This window comes from Lepisosteus platostomus, chromosome 21 (assembly GCF_059453375.1).
Source record: "Lepisosteus platostomus isolate fLepPlt1 chromosome 21, fLepPlt1.hap1, whole genome shotgun sequence".
Lineage (NCBI taxonomy): Eukaryota > Metazoa > Chordata > Actinopteri > Semionotiformes > Lepisosteidae > Lepisosteus > Lepisosteus platostomus.
The window spans coordinates 14113581-14127365 of record NC_142631.1 but is presented as its reverse complement, the minus strand read 5'-3'; the positions used below and the strand labels follow the sequence as shown (position 1 = coordinate 14127365).

General features: G+C 39.1%; 1 protein-coding gene across 2 annotated transcripts in view; it reads left to right on the top strand.

Moving 5' to 3' along the window:
- The window catches only part of znf618 (zinc finger protein 618), a 65633-nt gene that overhangs the window by 25900 nt on the left and 25948 nt on the right, over window positions 1-13785 (top strand). For both annotated transcript variants that reach the window (XM_088615509.1, XM_088615510.1), the window contains exons 2-5: window positions 9088-9340; window positions 10484-10561; window positions 11998-12054; window positions 13386-13475. In XM_088615509.1, coding sequence (XP_088471635.1) covers window positions 9109-9340; window positions 10484-10561; window positions 11998-12054; window positions 13386-13475 — 457 coding nt within the window. In that variant the 5' untranslated portion in view covers window positions 9088-9108. The remainder of the gene's footprint in view (window positions 1-9087; window positions 9341-10483; window positions 10562-11997; window positions 12055-13385; window positions 13476-13785) is intronic.

The following is a 13785-nucleotide window of genomic DNA, read 5'->3' as shown; positions in this document are numbered from 1 at the left end:
GCAATGGTAAACTTGAGAAGTATTATAGTAGAAACAGATTTGCAATGATGTGGAAATTAATAAACAATGGTGAAACTTAATGGGTGCACATTTTAGGGCTTTTAGTTAGCCTACCTACTATCTTCTGCTATTAGGCTCATTTATACTGCCATTTGTAATCAGGATTAAAGGCATCGATGGCATTTAATCCTATTCAAAAATAGTAGTATAAACACTACTGGATTGGATCAAGTGTTGCTCCTTGAGAGGTGGTACTAATTGGGATCAAATGGTACTGATGCATGTGATCCCAGCACTGAAATCACTCCCAGGATCACCTAGAGCTGTCAATTTGATGTTTTGGTCAGCAGCAGCAAAAAAAATAAATATTTCAGACTGCAGCATCAGAGGACCAGGTAAGTGTTTTAAATGCACATGTACTGTACGTATTTGGCTAGTTTGCTGAAAAAAATAGCATTCCTCTTTCATGTAGTTTTCAGTCGTAAGTATTCCCCTGAGATTTTGACTCACTGGCTGTGCGTGCTCTTGGGGCATCTGTTTCAAGTGGCCTGTCAATGCAACAGGATCGAGTATTCTGGAGGGTTTGATCCTGATTGGGGAAAGAGGTGTAAATGTGCCTACGGTACATGTATAGTCATTTCTTTCAAGAGCAGCATGCAAGAGGACTGCTTTTACATAATGAGGAAAAGATCACTGTACAAAAAGTATTGTTGTATGTTTTGGGGCCTAGATCTTTTTATCTGATCTCATCTTCCTAATGCACTCTTAGAATATATCCAAGTGTTCCGTGTGAAAGCACAATTATGTTTCATAATAGAACCGAAGGATTCGATTTTAATCTCTGATCTTGTCTGCAGTGCTGGGCAACATGAGATTAAATAAAATAGACGCATTCCATTTCGGTACAGTAGGTGTGTATACCTGTCTTATAATAAATAAAATGCGCACTTAAAAAGTGCAAATAACGAGTTGAGGTTTTAAAAATTCAAGTGTTCCATAAAACACTCTTATTTTAATACAATCTACATACTTTAGCCATTTGCTAGATTTAACCCGTGTTTATGAATACATAGGTTTTACCCTCCAATCCTAGGGAGAATTCATCATGATGTTCTGTAATTATTTAGTTCAGGACTGATATAATCCATTTTAATCAAGTGCAACAAATTAAAAGCGATTCCTTTCAGCAAATTTTAATTGCAGTTGTGTTGATCAAAAAATCTAATTATAGCCTTTTTGCTCTGTGAATAGACCACCCTGTAAGATTAACTCTGATAGTGTGGTTAGAAACTGACTTCTGTTCCAAGACCGGTTGAGCTGTTGTGAAATCCACCCCTGAAAACTGAGCATTGCCTACACTTGACTTCTTCGATAAAATTAATTTCAAAAACAGATTTTTCTTCCTGCCTAGGTGTACGCTGTTATCCCTGCTATGTAATAGCATATTTGAAACTATTGCACTTATTATGAGTGATGTTTTGTAGATTTTTTTTAAAATGACAGTTTCCCTTTGATGCAGTTCTTACAGTATATTCTGGAATATGTCCTCCTGTCTCCTAATGGTTATTTTTCTTCTAACATGAATTTATTGTAATTTAAAATTTAAATGCGTCTGTGTGGTGTGGGTGCCTTTAAATGCGTATTTTAATGATCACAGAAGAACACAGGAAATAATTGATTATTTTTGCATGAATCTCCTAAATACTCATTTTGAATAAATACGAACCAGGCCTTCACTCTGGTAAAGTCAGGGAAATCAGCTTGATTTTTCTGGATATTTGGATCAGCATCGGAAAATGAGGGTGCCTGTTGAACTGTTCGTCTTCCTTTGTGTTTTGTCGAGGAATTTAAGACAGTGTGGTGTGAAAGATAAACGGAACAAGACTGCATTGCAACACGCATGACTTGTAGCACATTATTTCTAACCTTAAGGTTTTGCAGTACTAAAAGACAATATAAAAAATGGTGCAACTAAAAGTAATAAATGTTGCAATTTTAGAGTCCATCAGTAAAAAAAAAATAATCTAATTTCCCTTTGTATGTTTTGAACTGGAATTGTTATTCTTTGTGGAGAGGACAACAGAAAGGCGGAGAAGATAAAATGAAAGATGTTTAGTACTGAGCTTATGTTTAACAAAGAATGCATTTGTTTGTGTTTAATTTTTTTCCTGAGTTCTTTAGTCCTGCTGTAACATAAACAACTCTTTTATAAATAGGCTGTATGGTTTTGAAAAGTTGTGATGGATTATTGTAGAATTTGTAGCTATCTTCTTTGGAAGTGCTGACAGGTTATGCATTGTGTTGATATTAAAAGGGCTCAAATAAGCTCCATGAACTTGTATAAAATATTAACTACTGAGCTGGATGTATTAATATCGTAATGATACCCCTGTTGTGTTTCCTGCAGAGAACTTGTTTTATTTCAGTGTAGGCAAGTATGATGATGATGTTTTACATAGAGATTTTTTAGAATAATTCCTCATTAACAACTGCACTACAGGGTTTTTAACCAAAATTAGGGATTTTTAGACGAGTGAAGATCCTTATTGGTAAGCAACAATGTTTTCTGTATAACATCATGGTGCTTAATTGGCTGTCCTTTGCGGATGATTGTCTTTCATGAATCTGGAGGTTAAGGTTGAGACTAGTTTCTGGATCTCTGGCTGAAAAACTGGCCTTATGAACCATATTAAAGTTTTTAAAATTGTGTTTCCATCTAATGAGGTTTAAGGTATCTAGCATTATTTCTTTGGACATTAGATATGTGTATCAATAAATAGATCTAGATTTGAACCAGGTCATTTACTGGAGTGCGATGGTACTGAAATCAACATGTTTCAGAGTCACTTGGACAATGACATATGCTCTCTGCAGCTTGATGACACAATATTTAAGGTACAGTACTAAAAGTAATTTGATTGCTTAGTATTGTTTTTTGCCTTTGTAGTTTGAGTCCCTAAACATTGACAGAAACACTAGGCCTCTTTACCTTGCTACAAACTGGAAATTGAACTAACACTAAAGATAAATATTTCCATATGTTTAAATATTTACACATAATTTAAATACTACACCTCAAAATCTGTTTTTGGCAAATGTTGAAGTGAATTAATAAAATGTGGAGTCTTTTTTGCTCTTGTCAAAACCGGAAGTCCGAAGGAGATGTGTGAAATACGCGCTGTGCAGTGCTCTCACACGCCGCACTGATACTTCTAAGCAGGACGTTTACAGACAAAAAAGGTGTTTGCTCCAGTGCCAAATCTTAAATAAATATAATAAATTCCAGGATTCAACAGCCAAGAAAATGAATTGTCCAGCAGCATTTCAAAAGGCAGTTTTCTTTTTGAGCCATATTTTTAAGTAATGCATAGATAGATTTTGACATTGAGTCAAAAGTATTTATAAATGTGCTTCTGAATTTTTGAGTACCTAGAATAATAATTGCTCACACTTATATAGCGCTTTTCTGGACACTCCTCTCAAAGCGCTTTACAGGTAATGGGGAATCCCCTCCACCACTCCGATGTGCAGCCCCACCTGGATGATGACCTATATAATGTCTGATGATCAAATGGTGTATGTGGCCTACTTCTTCAGTTCCATTTTTTTCTTCTCTTGAAGGAATTTGATCAGGTGGTGAATTGTCGGCCAGTGTTGTGTACTGTCACGCAGGGATTTGTTGCACATAACCAAAATGAGCGGTTGTTGATAGAAGCTATTTCTCAGTCATTCCCCATGGAGAAGATTTATACTTTCAATTTTTAAAAGCTTCATGTTTTTCCCAATGGCTGTAATATTCCTGTGCGTTGCTCTAGGCCTCTTTCTCCGTTGGGGAATCTGGCTTTGGTGAAACAGAAGATCGACGGGCCCGGGAGCAGTCCTGCAGGTGTGACCCGCGTGATGTTTGGTGGGATTGTGGCTGCAACCGGGAAGTTGCAAGTCTGGGTTGACCCCAGCTATAGCTCAGACAAAGCCGATAGAGGAGGCACCTAGCTGTGGGTTAATTTGGAGAATGCGAAGGGTTTCCTTCTGAAATGAAGCGAACACGTGCATTGAGTATGATAAAATGTGTATGCCCGCAAATCCTTCGGCGAATTAGCTGTTGAACAATTTCAGTGTAATAGGTGGCAGAGAATTCTGGAAGTTGAAATTAGGATGTCTTATTAACAAGGTGATGGAAAATGCATAAGATGTGTAGTGGCAGCAAAATCTAAATTCATTAACTTCAATATCATGCAAAATAGAGTGTTTTACTAAAGGATCAGTGCTCACTTGGCAGCTGCCCGGCTATTCTGGAGGCTGGTGGCCCCTCTTGAGAGACAGAGGCATCGGAAAGAAGTTGCCAGTTTCTGCGAAGGATAGCGTCTGCTGTGCTTGTGTGGCAGCCTCACTGCCAAGTCCAGAGCCGGTTCCTTAGAATTCGGGGTTCAGGGAGGAGTGCAAGCCGTTCACCACGTAGGCTGGATGAAAAGGAGGAGCTGTCTGGCTGAAGGAGCGAAAAGAAAATCCCTGCTCTCTGAGGCAAGGAGATGTGTGAACTGCCCTAATAATTACCGAGTAAATCTCCATAACTAAGCTGCATAACGCCATTGTTTGACCTTACAAGTTAACCATAATTGCATGATTATGTGCTGTTCTGCTGATGGGTAGGAAGAGGTTTTTTTTTGTGTGTGTGTGTGTCTTGGCTTGCGCAGTGACAAAAGGAAGCACTTCTAGCTAATTAGAAGACTTTATAACCCACCTTAATTGAAAATCCTACTCGGCGGCCTTTTCTGATTTTTACTGCAGCCGTTTCTTTCCCTCTGGGACATGAAACTACAGCGCGCCTGTCTGAATCCGGGGGGAAATTTCAGTTCTTGAAATCATTTGGTACTTTTTGTACTTTTTGTTTTCCAAAGCAAAGAATCTATTAGTGATTTGGTTTATAAGTTGTGAAATGATCAAATGCAGCAACTTGTGCCTGGAATAGTGCAGCACTACTTAAAAATATAGTGTCGCCTCATGGATAGACTCACAATGTGAGTGGTGGTCTCAAAACAAGATGGCACCTCTAGAACTTGATTCACTCTGAACCTACTGTCAAGTAGATTTATAAGAATGGCAGTATGTCATTATGGAGACATATCGGTACATATGGTTTTCATGTAGTGACCTAATACAGTTTTGTGTAGATTTATTTTTGTTTTTTATTTTGAACAGTCAAATGTTCAATCTGTTTTTCATTTGCTCAAAGGTAAAAGCCCATGGAACTTAATGAGCACCAACTTTGTGTACAAATGGAACAGGGCCTATGAAGAAAGATAAGACATGTCTCTCTATACTGAGGTCATTGGCAAATGAGGTTTAACTTTAAATATTATTTCATACAAGAAAATTGGTGTTAAATTATGGTTACCACAACAAAATATGATCTCCCACTGGGCAGACTGTAGACAAGGGTAACCAGTTGCAAGAATTATTACAATAACAATTCAATTCTAAACAATACTTTTTTCAAAAGAAATAATCTTAATAAGGTACTTTCTGGCACTGTAATTTCTATGCTTCTAAAAAGTAAAGGTAAAAAGAACACCCCCCACTATATCCCTCTGAAGGAGATTCTGATGTTTGTCAGGAAGAATTTGCAGGGATAGGGAATAGGATTCTTAAAATATCTGCTTATTTTCCATAGCTAAACTTTCCAGCTGTTGTCAAGTTAACACAGCTGCTGGTGTTAACTTTCCAGTTCTATTATGTCAGTTGAGCCCGATCCAAGCTCCATCTTTAACATGACTATTTATCATAAAGCCTGTTAATAGTGTGTCACTCTCTCTGCTCCCCTTGTACTCTGAAGGTGAAATTGTGAAATAAAATTACTTGACAGCATTGTATGATTATTACAGACTCCACACCTTCTGTGGTTTAAGTGGAGCATTGCGATCTTGTCCTTGAGGGATATCCATCAAGTTTGAGTTGTTTTTTTTTCCATTTTTAAAGGGGGTAAGAGCCTAGATTGCAGCTTGATGACAGCTGAGAGATAACATTACAGCATCCTGATTTTGTTCTGCTCAAACATGCAAAACCCACAAATGTACAAAAATTATGCCGACTTAGCAAACGCACATTTTACGCTAATGGTGATAAATACATTTTATTATTTTTGTGTGCAGTGCTAAGGATCTGCACCTGTGGCTAGAAGGTTGCCGGTTCAAATCCCGCAGCCGGCAGAGGAATCCTACTCCGTTGGGCCCCTGAGCAAGGCCCTTAACCCCAACTGCTCCAGGGGTGCCGTACCATGGCAGACCCTGCGCTCTGACCCCAGGCTTCTCTCCCTGTCTGTGTGTCTCGTGGAGAGCAAGCTGGGGTATGCGAAAAGATAATTCCTAATGCAAGAAATTGTAAAGGGTTAATAAAGTGATGTTATTAATTACACAGTTGTACATATTGAAATGAACATAGGTGAAAATGTGTACTGCATGTTGACAGTTGCATTTAACATGTTGTGTAAGACCAGGACCTGTTTAAACATACATTTTCTGTCATTAAATCTGGATTTCTGACGAGGATATATTTGTTTTCGTATTAATTGCTCAGAAACTTAGATTGACAGTCTGAAAATGGCATTGTATTCCATGCAATCGGTTCCCAACCTTATTCGGAATTAGGCTGGGTCTGAAAAACGTGTGCAGTCTTGTGTTTTAGGTCACAGTTAACTATATTTGAGTTTATTTTTTTAAATTGAACTTTCAGAATTTGTTTTCATGTGAAGCGGTAGTTTCCCACGCAACTGTAGAAATTAATCTGGAAAACCATCTTTTTTTTTTGTGAAACGGTCTGTGTAGTTCTTTGTAGTGTGTTCCTATTATTAGTACACACGCACAGCAACATTCTGACGCCCATCCTGCACTGAGGCATGAAAAGTTCCCTCTTCAATTTTGTCTGGTTTTGCATTGGCTCTTACTTTCTATGGACAGAGTGCAACAAGCCGCTTTTAATAATTTAACAACTGGCTCCTTATGCTGTATTCGCTTCTAATGGTATTCCTTTTCAATAAAACAACAGCTGTTCACTTTCTCCATTATTTACATTGTCATGTGTTTTAATATTTATTCAGTTACTGTACACCCTCAGCAAAAAAAACAACAACCAACAAACAGGCTTTGTAACATATAGCTAGGAAGATTCCCACACTTTTTTGCTGAACCTTATCACTCTTTGTTGCTTTTAAAGTGGTTTTCAGGTTTTTTCACTTTTATTTTTCCTGGTGGCTTGGGGCTACAAGCCTTTCTAATTAGAAGATCACAAGTCTGATATGAAATGCAGTCTTTCATTTATTTTAATGTATGTTTCTGTCGGCGTTCTGTGTGGCATTACTGCATATTAGTGCTGCAGTCGTTACTTACACCACTTATGTAATCAATTAAAATTTGACTTTTAAAAAATTCTGGCAGAAAGATAACTCTAATATGGGCAACCGAATTATACCTGTACAATTAGCATTACATCCGTCACTTACCAAATCAAGAATACATATGAAAAATTGGGGGTTTCATGTACAGTATATTATATAAAATGCTTGACTTAAAAGTCCAGAACCCAAAAGTCTCAAAAGATAATTACTGTGTTTTTTTCAGTTTTCTTCATTCAATATATAAATACAATTTAATTCTCAGCAATCGTACCTGTAATGTTAGTGTGATTATTTCTTCATGATCAGATTTGTTTGTTAAATTGGGGGATAGCCAATTTTATTGCATTTGTCCCCCACACTGAGAAGGAATCCAATGTCTAGCTTTTCAAGTTTAGCTGAACTAGGTTACTTTACCTAATGGGATTGTGTACTGATTAAGGTTTGTATAACCCAAATCATTAGCTGAAATTCAACCGTAGCACACTTTTCAAAATTTCTGCGAGCTCAGGGAGCATTTCTCATTCTGTAATCTTGTGCACCAGTGACATAAAATGGGGATTCCTTATTCTGGTTCAGTCCTAAGGGAATAGAGGTAGTGAACAGACAAGTATACTATAATAAGTCTGGCCGTCCTGGTAATCCTTAATGAGCTGATTGGACTCATTAGACATGCTGTAATTTTTTTTTCTAACTTAAAGACATTTAGTTTTTGTAGCTCTTTGTCGTATACTAACCCCTTACTGAGGAAGCACTGAGGTGCAGTCGTTACCGTAATTGAAGGTATTACAAATAAAAGAATTTGGCTTGATCACTTTGTTTTTTTTTCTATTTTCTTTTTTCTTTTTTTCCTCTACACCTAATGAAGCCTGAGGCACTGACAGCTGAGAACATACAAATGACGTGTTTTGGGTTTTTTTTTTCCCCAGTGATTTTTAATTGCAGACTTCTCCGAATGATTAGGATTGTAAGGGTGGCAGATCGAAGTGTTAGTGCTGTACAGCATATAAATATAAATCAAAACCTTTACAGTATATTTGAATAAAATATAGAATAATAGTATATTATTATTTAAAAATGCATTTGAACATGTGATAGGTTTTTCTGCTTGATATTATAAAAAAAACATTTAAGTTGTGATCCATAATGCATTAAAATAATTACTGCAAATAAAAAATAAGGTTATATCCTAATCTTGCAGACGTGCGAACTTATGTATCTACAGTAAGTACTAGTGGCTATCAAAAGTATTCACCCCCCTCCTTCAACTTTTTTACATTTATTTCTGTTACAGTAAGGAATAAAAATGTATCTAATGGGCATGTTTTGCCATTGATCAAGCCAAAACACTGTATAATGAGAAAGCATTGATAGGAAAGCCTCGCTGGTCTCCCCACCGTCTTCTAGTTGCTGATCTGGTTTCATCGGGCTCCTAAGACTTGTCATCTGGGATAGGCTGGGTTTTGGGAATAGCTAGCAAGGGGGGTTGGTCTCAGGGGGGGGGCAGGCATGAAGGTTTTAGTTTTCTTTTTGTTGTTGGCTGAAAGTTCATTGTTTTTTGCTCGCTGTTCAAATAATGCCCATTCACCGAATAAAATACAGCAAACGGGGTCTAAGGCCATAGAAACGCTTAAACAATGGCGGTGCAAGAGCCGAAGGTTTTGTGTCCAGTGATGAAACACTCCTGTGTGCTCCCACAGGCCGAGGGCAGAGCTGTGCGAATGAGTAGCCAGGAGGCCCAGAAGGCGGGGGAGGCTGCCCCTCCAGTCTCCAAGGCCGCCATGTCCTCACCCCAGCCTGTCAAGCCGGAGCGGGGTCAGGACTCCGACCCGCAAGAGGTTCCCTGGCCAGACGATACCAAAGAGACCCAGAACAACGGCAAGGACAGCGACGGCCACCTCCCTGCTGAGATCTGCGTCGTCATTGGCGGTTCCCGAAACTCCCAGACTCTTGGTAAGAGAGCTCTAACTAGCCACCCCATCCATTTTCTAAACGCTTCTTCCAGGTCAGGCTTGCAGGGAAGCTGGAGGCTGTCCCAGCGAGAAATGGGCACAAGGCGGGGTAAACCCTGGAGAGGACGCCAGTTCATCCAAGAGCACACTCGGACGCACGCTCTCACCCCAGGACCAGTTTTCTCAGAAGCCTGTTAATCTACAGTGTTTTGGACTCTGGCAGGAAACTGGAGCACCTGGAGGAGACCCACAGACACAAGGAGAACATACAAACGCCATGCAGACAGCACCCCAGCAATGCCAACCACTGCGCCACCATGCCACCCCAGAGTTCAATATCATAACGCTAAACTAAGGAGAAATCTAATAAAGCTGATTTTAATTTTACTGAGTGTAACTTTGGCCAAAATGCTGAAGTCCACAGAAAGCTGTTTCATTTTACGGAAGAGATTCGCGTGAGATTTTTGTTTTAATCTTCAATTTTTATAATGCTTGGCAGCCTCAGTCCAGATCTTTAATTTACCTTCAAATAATATAACTGGCAGCATGAGCAGGTTATTCCTGGGGAGAGCTGCAGTTAAAAAGTGCGATGCGACACAAAGAAACAGAAAGCGATGGTGCGAGAGGCTCAAAGATCAGAACTACAAGAAAGAAGCAGATTCAAAGCCATGAATATCTATGCAGCATATGTGGTTGCTGCTGTAATTCTGTGCTGGATGTAGCAGGGCAGTCACCCAAATGTTCAACTGTACAGGTTACATCAGCGCAGGTTTTACAGTAGCGTACCTGATATATTGTGATGAAATCTTGTTAGTTGATTATCAAAACGTAACTCTTTAATTCCCAAGAGGCTTTGGCATGACGTTGCTTATTGTTCTGAGAAACAAAGGGTAAAAATCCAAACGCCATTCTTCTTCTTGACCCTTTTATATCACGAGGTAAGCTGTGCTGGGGTCGTTGAACGTTTTACTTCGAGTTTTCAATTGTGTATGTAGCTGTGGTGTTGATTTTTCTTTTCACTTTTGTCCTCCCAACATTTGTGACAGGCCCTCAAATGTTTTACCTGAGCTCTGTGATTTGGAGGAATTCAATTGATAGTTGCGGCATAATTCCTGTGGTCTAAAGCGTTATCCTCTCCTCACAGGGTCCTATGTGTGTGGAATATGTGGAAAAAAATACAAGTATTACAACTGCTTTCAGACACATGTTCGGGCTCACCGAGGTAAGCACTGCCCAGCTTCTCTATTAGAACTTAGTAAAGGCCACAGTGTGCAGCTTTCTACCTGAGTAGGGTGGGTTTAAAACTGGCCAGATCTACTTCTTCCACGTCCTGCACAGGAGAGTCTCTGGTGGCCCTGCTTGGTATCACCTTGTCGTGAGCAGTGGTTCTCAGTCTTGGCCCTAAGGGGTCACTGGATTTTGCTCCAGCAAAAGTTTGTTATTACAGCCTAATTTCTATAACTTTTCTATATGGGGCCTATTTTTGAATGTGCATTAAGCACTTCAAAAGTTGAATGGGATTTGTAACTGATGTCATACCTTGTACCAGTCAGTGAGTTTTAGAACCGTCCTCATTCAGATACGGTGAAATTTTAGAGCAGCTTTAAACAATTGACACCCCCAGATGAAAGTGCACATACTGGGGCCCCATCATCTAGTCTGAAACCCATCCTCTTAGTACAGACATCAAGAAGATCAATGGCATGAATGAAGGTTCTTAGAAGTAGACACCACATTTTCTTTATTGAAATGTTTTAAATTGTTTGACCACCTGAAACAGACACACAGCAAGCCCAAATTCTTACTGGGATAACTGATTTTGTGCAAGGCATCTTCTCCAAAATAAAGCACATGTACCTGAAAAGGTGGCATTCAATTTTGTAGTGCTTAAAATGTGTGTAGTACATTCCACAGTAGTATCAAGCAATTAGTATCGCTTATCAAGTAATAGAAAATGTATGTATAGCAGTATTCTAATTTTATCCAGTAGTTCTTTCTAAAATTCTTTCAGCACTTTAATTTTAAAGACACTTTAAAGACACTTTAAAGTCTTCTGACAGCTACCTGTTCTCTAAGTTCCTTTCCTGAGTGCTTTTAGGTGAGGCTATACAGCTGTTTGCTCCAGAGTTCAGTAGCATTTGTATTTTATAAAGATGAAAAGTGTTGGGAGTTGGGACAGAAAATAATGCTCCTCTTTTATGAAGCTGTAGTTGCATTATGAATTGTAATTGTAATGATCTTTTAAAGCAATAAATACAAATAAATGGCAAAGGTAAATGCAATAGTGTAAGTATGAACTGAATATGCTGTAATAAACTATGTATTGTAATATGTTATGACTATCTTGTAATGAGATATGCATGTGTAATAGGTGTGATGTTTAATGTTTGGCGATGCATTTAGATGTGCAGAAGCTTTGTGTGTATGTGAAAATGTTGCCTTAAGGGCACAATAAAAGTTAATCTTATTGGCAAAAGATCATGGGCACAGACAGTCAGAATGTTCTTTCCTTCATTCTGTATTTTCTTATGTGCTTTTCATTTCATCATTTCATGTTGTCCACGCACATACTGTATACCGGTACCCGGTGGAGTCTCAAACACGACGTTTTCAAAATATCCTTATCGAGTCTTTTCTCTTTCTTTTCCTGATCCTCAGCTCTTTCGGCAGAGACGGAAACAGGATCTGGGGAGGGAGGTTCGCAGGGTCTGAACAGTAAGATTGTGACTTTAAATCTCCCTCAAAAGTACTCATATATCCATTGCTATTCCATCAATAATTATATTGTACCATGTGTTGTCTAACTTTCCTACCAGTATTTAATCTGATTTACTTATTGTTAAACTTCCACTGTATTAATCTGTACACCTAAAGGCAGATATGCAGTCCTTAACACCCAGGGACAGAGGACAGACTGAAACAAAATAAGGTATATTGCCACCTACTGACTTGTCTCTCCTTAGAGTGCAGAAGGACATCACCCTAATGGCATATCAGTACTATGGCCCAATATTTTCTGAGAAGCAGTTTGTCATGTCATTTACCAAACCACTTTATACTTTATACTGGTGTCGCGGGAAGCTGGAGCCTATCCAGCAAGGAATGAGCACAACGCAGGGTACACCCTGGACAGGACGCCAGTCCATCGCAGGGCCAGTGCAAGCCAATCATACATGGGGACAATTTGGAGGCCACAATAAAGGCAGAGGAGGGAAATTTGGCACGGGCACCGGGGTAACTCCCTACTCTTATCGAGAAATGTCCGGGGATCTTTAATGACCACTGAGAGTCAGGACCTCGGTTTAACGTCTCATCCGAAAGACGGAGATGCAGTTTGTCTTCACATTAAATTCACCCTTTAAGTTAAATTTTCACCCTTTGAGTTGAAGGATGCTGCTCATAGCATCTAGACACATTGAAAAGGAATCCTCAGTAAGTGCCTGAGGTGGTTTATCCAATTGAACGCTAACATTGAGGATTAAGAGCATCGCTGAAGCTTAGAAGTCTTGCCTTGTGTGTGTTAACAGCCTTTTCTTGTTGAGTGAAACTTAAGTTCTCTAAAGCCTGAAAAGTCATCTACTTCCCCCTGTCACAGTCTTTTTTTTGTTGCTGTTAATGCTTTAATCGCTCATTCATAAGATGTGTGAAATACTAATTAGAATGCAACACAGTAAAACATGGCAAGACTGAACAAGTTTTGGGATTTTCTTTTAGCATGTGTGACTTTCTGTACAAAATAATAATTACTGGTTTTGAAGGGCTCAAAACTACAGGGCCTATATTGAATGTAACACACTTTCTTTTGTGGCTTCCCTAAAATGATTTGTGTTCTGCAAATTGAACTTCTGGAACAAGAACCATATTTCTTCCATTTGTAGTTTGCTTTGCTTGGGTTTATAAGTGATAATTGTGTCTTAGCAACCCTAAGCAGACTTTCCTTTTGGGAGAAGCGGAGAAAAGTGTAGTAAACCTGAGAGACGCTAAATTCGAAACCGAAAGTAAAAGATAGAAATACGCTTGACTGTGCTGTTCTTTCGTCTTTCCAGGTAATTTCCGGTATGCCTGTGACATCTGTGGAAAGAAGTATAAATACTACAGCTGCTTTCAGGAGCATCGGGACCTGCATGCTGTGGATGGTAACATTTTATCTCCCCTCAGTAATTATATAGCTTTGTCTTTTGCTGTAAAGGAACAGGTAAAGGTATATTCCATGCTGAAAGGAAAAGAAAAGAATCACAACATTTTGGCTGTGGAGCCCCCCAGAGGTGTCACCTGAAGGAGGCTCCACAACCGAAACGTTGTGTCGCCTTTCTTTCCCTTTCAACATGGAATAAACCTTTACCCGTTCCTTTGCAGCCTATGCATGCTGACAGCTCCCAACTTGAACTTTATCTTTTGCTCTGTGGGATTCGTAGGAAGAGAACGTTTTGCGAGACATTCTATGCA